The sequence below is a fragment of the Electrophorus electricus genome, chromosome 18 (genome assembly GCF_041902795.1).
Source record: "Electrophorus electricus isolate QZ-2024a chromosome 18, ASM4190279v1, whole genome shotgun sequence".
In the NCBI taxonomy this organism is placed as follows: Eukaryota; Metazoa; Chordata; class Actinopteri; order Gymnotiformes; family Gymnotidae; genus Electrophorus; species Electrophorus electricus.
The window spans coordinates 18,833,098-18,843,596 of record NC_137514.1 but is presented as its reverse complement, the minus strand read 5'-3'; the positions used below and the strand labels follow the sequence as shown (position 1 = coordinate 18,843,596).

The following is a 10,499-nucleotide window of genomic DNA, read 5'->3' as shown; positions in this document are numbered from 1 at the left end:
TAACCATAACAGCTTAGTAATTAACATTAATTAGCGTAGTAAATGTATCAATAACTTGAATAGGAGACTTCACACACTTTATAACTGAGTAAGCCATGGTGGATAGTCACCTAAGAAAACAAGAACAGATTATACAGTAGTACACCGCATGCCAGGAGTATTAAAATTAGTCCCCAAGGTCCAAGTTCTACAGATTTTCCCCCACCAGTTACAGGAATGAGTTTATCAACTATAAGGGATTACAAAATTTATGACCGGATTTGGATTCGAGATCCAGATTTGAATGCCACTGCCGTGCGAAGTTCTCATCTGAAGCACCCGCAAAGCGCCCACTTCGAAATAAGAAGCGCTCTGCTGCCCAAAAGTGGAGAGAATTGGTACTGGTATTTATGTAACATTAACGTTCATGAATAAAAATCCTTAAGATTTTTAGAGAACATACAACGGTCGACCAAGAATTTTCTTTTTGCCTTTTATTAGACTATTTGAAAGGAAACAAAATCTTACAGATGAAGATTCATTTCATGAGCAATAGACAGAGTCATACAACTAATGTTCCATTTTCTTTGTAATCAGTTACAACAAAGAAAAAGATTCAACTAAGTGGCAATCTTAAAGAATTTGTTTTAAGCAAAACAATCCTCAAAGTACAAGGATAAAGACTGCTGTGCCTTATGTTACAACAGTTAAAATCTACACCAATTTGAAAAGCATGTGCAGAACCAAACTATACATTAATAATAGCATGCCCTTAGTGAAGAAATGTGCCTTATTACATTCTAGGTTAAATTAGTTAAACAGTAAAGCAACCAAGGCTTCAATACAGACAATTCCTGCTAGAACAGACAGCATTAGCCAGGTGCTTTGTTTATGCCGATGACAACGGGACAGAGCAGGAGCATACAGACTCACACTTTGGAGCACGTGGGGAGCGGCGCTGCAGTTGTCCGCCATGGCCTGGAGGACGTGGGCCGCCAGCGACGAATTGCGCTCTCCTGCTGCCCAGCCCTGCCATTTTAACACTGGCCTCAGCCGGTCAGCCTGTGCTCTGGAGTGGCGCGGTAGGATACCTGTGAATCAGCGGACGGGCAAATTGAGTAAACGGCAAGAAAAGAGTACTTCAGTGGGTACTGCGATCAGCATGGATTCCTGCAGGCTTGGATGCCATTCTTTCAGAAGAGATGGATTTAAAAAAAAATATCTGAGGGGTTATGAGTGCATTTGAAGGAGGGGGTTTGATCTTTGGGTGCAGCTACCTTTACACCTCAAAGGCTGGGAACTTGGCTGCCATCGGCTGCAACAGGTCAGCAAGGAAGTAAATGGTCCCAGCCATTCCTGTGAAGAAGAAAGAAGAGAAAAACAAGCATCTACTACAACACTAAGACTACTACTACTAACAGTGTTTAACAAAAGCTCTCTGTATTTGACACCTGAAATTGGATGAAATGAGCTAAGTGAATGACTTCATATAGAGTACATTGAACAAGTCAAGTATTACCACATTTTGTCTGTTTTTGTGTAAACAATATTATATATAACCTTACTCATGTTTCATTATCACAAGCAATAGAAAAGCCATGAAAATGTGCACCAATCTCCTAAAACCTGGCCAGTGGCCATCATCCTACAGACATATGATCAAACGCTTAATAAATTTCACTTCTTAATAAATGCTTGACGGTTGGTGCCATGTATCATACCTTCAAAAAGGGAAAAGGGTGTGTCTGGAGTCCGGCAGCCATGTTTTCCGTAGTTCATGCACCAATCTGCAAACTAACAACATACAGACACAAACTCCATATTCTGTCCTACCATTACATTTTAAGACAAATCAATAACTGGAAAATGACTGATAACAGCAAATATGGTTTATACAAAATATGCTTAAACATTATTATTAAACATTATTTTAAAGCAAGCTCCTCTATTACTGATGCAAACATGCATCTTACTGATGCTATTAGTACACATACAGCATCATTACAGCAAACCACCCATTCTGGAAAGCACCAATATCGAGCACCAAGGGCCGATGCCAACCATACAATGGCATACAGAAGTCCATAAGTACCTACTTTAAGTGGTTCAGTCAATCTCAGAGGAGAATCTCAGTGTGGATGGGGAGGAGAATAACACTGTGCTAATAAAAGTAACAGCAGGACATAATGTAAGCTCCCATCAAAGCTGAGCTCACACCCCATGATCTGCCACTCACACTTTCGCTCAGTGGTCTGGCCTGCACTCTGAGTGGATGCATAGAAAGCTCCTGGCCCAGATGGCATTACAGGCTGGATGTTTAGGGTCTGAACAACTGACTGGGGTTTTCACGGATATTTCCAACCTGTCCCATGCCAAAGCACAGCAATCATTGTGTCAGTTCCAGACCATTCTTCTGCCACTGCCCTTAATGACTTCCATTCTGTTCCCCCCCCCATCATTGCCAAGTGTTCTGTGTGACTGGTTCTCTCCCATCTGAAATCCTGTCTGCCCCTAATCACCCAAACAGATCTACAGAAGACATCAACATGACGACACACTGCTTAAACCACCTGGACAATACCAGGTCCTATGCTAGAATGCTATTAATTGATTCCAGCTCTGCTTTTAACATCGGTCAACCCTTCCTAGCGGATTACATGCTCATCCATCTGTGCATCGGCATCTCGTTGTAATTTAACCCTGGACTTTCTTAATAACAGTCCACTTCATGATGGTATGATTCCATTTGCCATTAGCCATGTTGTTGTCCAAACTGTTCCTTGGAAGTTGCTTCACCAACAGTGGCCCCTGATGCAGTGGAGTACTAAAGCAGCTATAGGTTACCCATCCAGTATCAGTCACCTTCTAATTAGGACACAAAGACTGATCCTGCTACCATCCAATATGCCTATGTGTGACATTTCCGATGCTTTTGTCTGGAAAGGGAAAAGGAAAGAAATAAAGCGCCCCGTTTTTCCAGACCCCGCCTACTCACCATGCAGGCCCGGTAAAGATGCCTGGGATCACGGGTGACCTTGTGGAGGGCCAGGAAGGCGTAGGCGTTGCCTGCTGCACCGTGGCACAGGCCGTACCCCTTCTTCAGCAGGCCTCGCTGCCAGATCACCTCTCCACAGTGCACGGCATCCTCCAAGTACTGCTGTACACCGAACACCTGCGGCACAGGGGGAAGGAGTTGTGATAGCTGCCTGCTGCCTTCATGCAAACAAAAAAACATTTCAGGGCAATAACGGTGTTAGATATCAACCGTAGCCGACAGTAACATTACATTACACTACTCTGTAACATAATAGCGAATCTAATAGTTCAGGGGATCTTGATCCAGTCCTGAGGAACCAGTTTGTCAGTCCAGGTTTTGTTGTGTTCCAGTACCTCATCATCCTGAACCAGGTCACTGAGGGATGCATTATCTGGTCAATGTGAGGTGGGAACATAAACAGAACAGAAACCTTTTCTGGCTAGGGGTCCCTGAGCATTAGATTGAATACCTCTACTAGTGACAACCTTGGGGAATTTTTTGGGCACACCCAAGCACCAGATGTCATATGAAATGGTTTTAGTAGCATTTTACCACCACAAGATGGCTCAGTAATACCTTTGGAAGAACGCATTAACTGCTGAACTGAAATCAGGGATCTGCACCATATACTGTATAAAGGGATATGGCCAGCAGTTCACAACAACACAAATTTAACCATAAAGGTTTATCTAGACACTGAAACAATGCAGAGGGCTTCGTGCTGGAGTGATTTTTTTTTGTGATAATTACTGACAATAATGTATATCATTCCTTTATTACATGGCTAATTAGAAATCATTCATTCTGTACTGAAATCAAATCATTCAATACAAAATATTAAAATGATTTTTTTACTGATCAGAGTTCCACTAGCAACAATAGTCTATCAGAACATCTTACCATCAAAGAAACCTGCATAATGAAAACATTACTAGATTAGTAGTAATAGCTAGTCTCCATCTAGCATTGATGTCAAATTGTGTTTTTCTATTTATTACAAAGTCAGCTACTAGAAGTCTGTAGTAGCAGTAGACAGTTAAGTCTAGCAGTGTTAAACTATTCATTTACATTTGTGGTAAAATAAGAATGAATGGAGTTTCTTTAGGAATGTTATTGATAAGTTAGTGCTTGCATCAATAGTAATGGCAACAGAATGATGTGTATGAATAATTGACCTTTGAATACTTCAACTGTCCAAATAGGGTATTCTGCATGAATTCTTTCTGAGCAAGAGATTTGATCTATAAACAAATTTCTTTTCATCTTTTAGTGCACATAACTGGCAGCTCAGGGCTGGCCCCAGATCAGCTCTCAGAACTTAATTTTCACACATTTTACCCTGTAGGCCTGCAGCAGCATGTAGATGACTCCAGGCGAGCCGTGGCACCAGTGCACCAGCAGGTCTCGGGCATCGCCCACGCACGGTGGGTAGTTGCCCGATGGGAACCTCAGACGGCAAACATAGTCTATGCTGGGCTTCACCAGCGACAACACCCGGCCCTCGTCCGAGACAAAACCGGGCTATGGCGACACAACAGGACACAATGTCAGCATCTTGGAAACTATTGGGAGCACATATATGGGAATCTAGGATACTGGGTAGTGTCCTCTACTCCAGGATTTTCCACCTACATGGATGTACATGCCAATAGATATCCATTATTCAATAACTCCACAGAATAAATTCGTAATGCTGGTGGCTTTTGTAAAAGCAACATTTTAAGACTACTAATGTGCGAGTACAAGGATCACAGGTAGCCCTGAAAAGTCCTTATGTTCCATGATTGATATATATATGAATACATTGTACATGATGAGAGGTTTTATTAGAGCTCCATAAGTACAAATGTAGCCATTAGGACTGTGACTGATTGCGGTCCAGGCCATTACAAGCACTGCACAACTTTACCTTTTCCAACATATTTGACTCAGCTTACGAATGGCTTGATGGTTATTTAGGAGCAAATAAAGCCAAAAACTTAGCAAAACATGGAGGTCTCCAGGTTTGGCACTGGGAACCCCTCTCACAGCAATTTCACCTTAACCTCACTTTGTACACACTGTCTATGGGATATTTCTTGGGCCAAATTGCTATAGAGCCATTCCTAGTCCTATACTGAACCCGAGTCACATGACAGGTAATTCACTGCAGGCTCACTTTAGCGAATGCCGGCTGAACTCTTCCTGCCATTTTTGGGAAGGAATTAAGGCCAAACCTGTATTGCCTGGAAGGCTCTTTGTCAACTACGCTTTACCTGCATGAGGAAGTAGTATATGCCCGACAGGCCGTGGGCGGCACCCACATACTGCTCCTGGTACCACTCGTACATGAGTGGAGTCTGCTCCTCCACCCTCATCCTCTGAGCCAGAGTCTGTCCCGACACCAACACTGCGTCACAGATCTGAAACAAGCAGGGTTGTTTTGAGTGCATGTGTACTTACAAGCATGCATGCACATGCAAAAATAATATGGCTAACAATCAAAACTCAGTGGGCATAAAGAAAAGCAGACAGCACACTTGCACTACTCATTCTCACTCATATCACGCTAACTGCCTCCAGTACCACTCAGTGTTGGCGGAGTTAGCCTCCCTAGCCAACCGCATGTTCTCATACAATGACATGCTAAAATGTGGCCTCAGTCCTGGTCCTCCTTGGTCAGAGGAGGATAAAATGATCTTCAACACAACCACCACTGAGTCTGTCAAACGAGTCCCATCTCCTCTACCCACAAGCAGACTGACCTGCTGTATGTACTGTGCAGGGATCTTCTCCTGCTGGAACTGCTGGTTGAGGAAGATGAGGGCGGAGAGGTAGCCCACGCGTCCGTACAGGAGCTCGTCTGGAAGGCTCCCCGAGCCCTTCACCACAGACTTGTGAAGCTGCAGCAACCTGGGGATGCATGACAAACACACCACTGTGAGCAAACAAATAAGAGGAGTCATATTCTTCGACTGAAACCAAAACTACACACTAGGGCTTGTTTATAATGCTTTAAAAGATTCACTAATTGAAGAAATCTCTGGAAGCCACATACATGCACTCTTTAGGAAGGCACCTCCACATAACGTATTCTAATACTTTATGTTTCTGCATGGGACCTTAACATCAGACTTAGTTGAATCACTAAACTTTTATGAACACTTTTGAAGTAAGTAAGGAAGTTATCTATTCCAGGTATACTATGAAGCAGATGAAGTGAAGGTCATGATGATGGTTTGTTGTCAGGGCAACAGACCTGCTGATGCACTCCTCCGCCTCTTGGACTCTGTGCATGCGGTGGTACACCACGGCAGCCACAGCCAGCGGCCCAGCGTCCCCACACAGGAAGGTGACCCAGCGCTGGGTCAGGCTATTCAGGCTGCGGCTGACGTGCTCCAGTGCCCTCTGTAGGTACGAGGGCTCGCCGTAGATTGCGTGGAGGTGCAGGTACAACATGGCGATTCCTGCATTGGGAGAAGAGACTTGGTATGGCAAGCGAGCGAGCTTAAGTAAACAACAATAACAATGGAGAACAGTAAACAAAAAAACTTTGAGGAACCAAATAGCATTTCTGTTTGGTCTTTTCATGGCGAGTTGGTGAATGATGTAGGTAAAATTATTTTCCCTTTTCTCAGAGAGCTTTTCAGCTTCCACAGCATTAGGCGTTTAGTTCCTTTGTCCCTGAGAATAGGGACGGGTCATAACAGGGTCATAACTGCAGGATTACGAAAGTTTTCTATTCAGGTCATTAAATTCCAGGTCTGTGAACTTCTTAGTGGTAGTAATTTAAGCAGACTGGTGGTCGGCTACGTTTTGCCACTCATTGCAGGGCTATTTTCAGTTCAGCAGAAGAACCTCCTTGAAATGACAGGTCCTGTCACCTTGATGTACTAGATATTTAAAGGGTATTACCCTTAAACACTGTAGTGTACTTTTCATACAGCACTGATTTATTGTGCCTTGTCTATTTCAAAACTAGGATAAAGACAACCTTATGCATTGTCCTTTGGACAATGTTAGTGAGTTTTATTAGTACATGACACCAGGGTTGTTGTGAATTATTTGAAACTGTTGTTAACGTCTGAAATACGTTGACCAAGCACCAACCTTCGAGGTGAAATTTTTCGGCTGAAGGTTTTCTATATTTGTCTAACCTGTCCAGCCCGTGTATCCAGTACAGTCTCTCGGATCCGCCTTCTTCAGCCCGTGTTCCATTAACGCCAGCAGTTCACTGATCTTATCGCTTACTCGGCTCGCAAAAGCAGCCGTTAACTGTGGAGACATTTGTGACAACGAAATGAAACAACCTTCGGAGCACGTCACGAAAGGCCTACGCGATTAGTTGAATACAATCGAATAGATATGAGCACATCTGAACTACTCACGTGTAGCTAACTTACTTTGCCTTGAGAGTCAAACATGTATTGCGCACTCTCGGGCCCATTATAGTCTGGATAGGGGTTCTTCAGCGCTCGCTGGTCCGGCATCGTGTCTGTGTAATAGAACAGTGCTTAAAATGATAGCTAGCTAGCTAATGTTAGTCACTTACGAGCAAGAACATGGGTAAACTAGCCAACTAGCTGCTGAAAGTGGATAGCTAGCTAGAGTATTTAACAAAATTACAATGACAGGGCCCTTAAAGGTACATCAATTAGCATATGCTTAGGAATCTAGCAACCATTTTTAGCTTGCTAAAACGTGCAAAGGAATCAGCAAGCTTTTAGCTATTTAGCTTAGCTAGCTAACGATGTAGCTGATATTTCGAACGTTGATTGTGCTGTCATAATAACACCTTTAGAACCGCGAGTTAAGTGCAGCTGGTCGGATAATTTGGCTAGCTAAGAAACATACATGATCATGCAAACAGTTGAATATTGACTTATTAGTTACTAATGAGAAATTGTGTCTTCAGAAATTAATAAATGAGTCAATCTAAACTGCACAACCTGTAAAACATACCATGCAAACGTATGCCACACTGTTGCACAATCTTCCTTGTCACCAAAAAAATGAATATCCTATACTTGCATGTTAGTGTCTGCTGCCACCTGGAGGGGGTGGATATAAACATTAATCTGACTGTTGTTTTGTTTGTTTGGTTGGGGTTTTTTTGTGATAAAAACGGTTTAAGCCAAAACCTTAAAAACATGTAACTTATATTAAAATTTTCGAGGTGCTTTTAGTGAGTGTGCACTCTTCAACAAACAAATTTCACCTGTCCAGGAAAAAAAAAAGTATGACAGATTTTTTAAAGGTGATATTTAACATTACAACATTCAGCATAAATTGTGATGTGGAAACAGAAATATGTTGAAAGTACATTCAACAGCATAATAAGGTTAAGGACCAGGGCATGTTGCTACCATAGAGACGCAATTCTCTCCAGCAGAATAGCTACTGGGGTTGAGTGCAGCATCTGGTCACTGATGAGGAAGAGTTGCAAAACACAAGGCAAAGCACTTTTATTTATATAAACTAAAATCACAGCTTTACTAATCCAGGCTGTTAATACGTGTCTGTTGTCAACCCCGGTTAAAAGCAATTAAAAAGTTTAGGTCAACAAATGATTTGTTAAAGATTCACAAATAGCAGTTATAGTTTATAAATTACTTATGTCATATATAATTAATCTGCAGGATTTTTCCAGCCCCTAAACTAAATTGGAAACTATTCAGTATATATGAATATCAATAGATTCCATGCATATCTATATGTCCATTTACAAACTACATGTTTTCAAGTAAACTTATTTTAAGTTGCTTATTAAGACATTTATAAATTACTTTTGCAGAACACTATCTAAAGTTGCAAAAATATCAGTGTGTAGACACTTACAAAGGTTGGTAAATTGCAACTATTAAATATACTTTCTTTTACTATTAAGTCTAACATTATTCATTTACCTGCCTCTTGACCATAAAATGCCTGTGAAATCTCAAAAGAACATAACAGTAAAGATAACACTGTATATTGAATTTACACATACAACAGAACAATACAAAACAAAACAACCAACTCACCAACTAATCACTCTGTGGTTTCTTTACTTTTTAACAAACACTGTAACAAACACTTTTACTTTTTCTTCAACATCTCCAACAGTGCAGTGGGATCTTCCAAAATTAAGCAAATAATTTTTTTTTTTTTCTGTAATGTACAATTTATCATGTAGTCCAATTTAGTTGGCAGAGTAAGTAGGGAATAACCTCCTTATTTTCTTTTCATTTAAGGCGGAAGCTTATTTTTATTTTGTAAATTTCCACAGTGTTAAAAAACTGCACATGACATCTGATCACTTCACTGCTAACACACATCATTTTTCTTATTGCATGTAACAGTTTACTGTATTGTTCAGGTGCCACATTAGCAATGGGAGGATTGCACAGTGCAGTGTTTCTGTGCACACCATCTGCCCTGTAAGCATCACATCATCTTTTCCACCCTCCTATAGTGCTGCAAAGTCTTTTTGTAACTTCTTACAGCATGCCATGGATGTCTAGCTGTAAAGGCACAAGAAACAGACAAAAAGACACACACACATACACACACACACACACACACACACGTGTATATATATATATATATATATATATATATATATATATATATATATATATATATATATATAAAACAGTACAATTTAAATATTTACTAATGCAACCTTATGCATTATGCAGAATATTACATGAAATATCTCCAGATGAGATAGCTGTGATTTCATTTACCTTTCTGCCTAAAGTATTCCACCTTTCCAGATTTTTCTGTATTGCTTTCTTTTCTTTTAAGTTTTTCCTTGTGACATCACTTATGTTTCTTTCCTTTTTTGCTTCAATTTTGAAATTGATGTGGAGGAGGAGGTAGAGGCTGAAGATGAGTCTGATGACTCTGAGTCTTCGTCCTCGTGCAGATCTTCCTCTGATGTGCCACCTTTCTGAGTTTTATTCTGGTCTAATATCACATAAATCATATTGCAAAGAGACATGAGAATAGAAACAAAAGATCTGTACTTGGTGTATGGTTTCAGAACAAATAAAATAGGCCCACATAGAGCAATAGTATATGATCATTCAATGGCAAACATATGTGCCAACTTCAGTGAAACAACAGCTTACACCCCTGCCATTAATGCCCTGGACAAACTGACACACAAAGAACTAAACAATTCATGCAATCAGTTCTGGTTGCCATAAGGCAATAAAGATTTGGGAACTTTACTTCTCTCACACTCCCAGTCAATTTCTTTCTGGTTTGTTAGAACTGCTTCCAGTCCTGAAACGCCCATGATCACAATTCACTATTTACTTGATCATGGATTTTCCATATGTGAAGTATCTGCAAAAATCATACTTGATCATTAGTGTATTATATGTATTGTTTTTTTTTAGAAACTGATAGATGAAAAAAATTAATTATGGCTCCTTTCATATAGTTACATTTCATAGCACAAATAAGTTCCTTTTCATATTTGCCTTCTTTCACAAACATACAGCTGCTTGTACAG

At 40.7% G+C, this 10,499-nt stretch overlaps 1 protein-coding gene across 3 annotated transcripts; it reads right to left on the bottom strand.

Moving 5' to 3' along the window:
- Positions 1-458: 458 nt before the first annotated feature.
- lancl1 (LanC antibiotic synthetase component C-like 1 (bacterial)) lies at positions 459-8,041 on the bottom strand. 3 transcript variants are annotated; one of them, XM_027012950.3, is made up of 11 exons: positions 7,958-8,041; positions 7,399-7,490; positions 7,153-7,270; positions 6,255-6,462; positions 5,761-5,908; positions 5,272-5,418; positions 4,355-4,537; positions 2,975-3,151; positions 1,701-1,773; positions 1,257-1,335; positions 459-1,070 (listed from the first exon to the last, which is right to left on the bottom strand). In XM_027012950.3, the coding sequence occupies exons 2-10, from the start codon at positions 7,483-7,485 to the stop codon at positions 1,259-1,261; spliced, it is 1,218 nt and encodes a 405-aa protein (XP_026868751.1). In that variant the 5' UTR covers positions 7,486-7,490; positions 7,958-8,041; the 3' UTR covers positions 459-1,070; positions 1,257-1,258. The 3 variants fall into 3 exon arrangements, with proteins under 3 accessions (XP_026868751.1, XP_081557614.1, XP_081557613.1); XM_081701488.1 differs by lacking the exon at positions 4,355-4,537; XM_081701487.1 differs by lacking the exon at positions 7,958-8,041.
- Between the last annotated feature and the right edge of the window lie 2,458 nt (positions 8,042-10,499).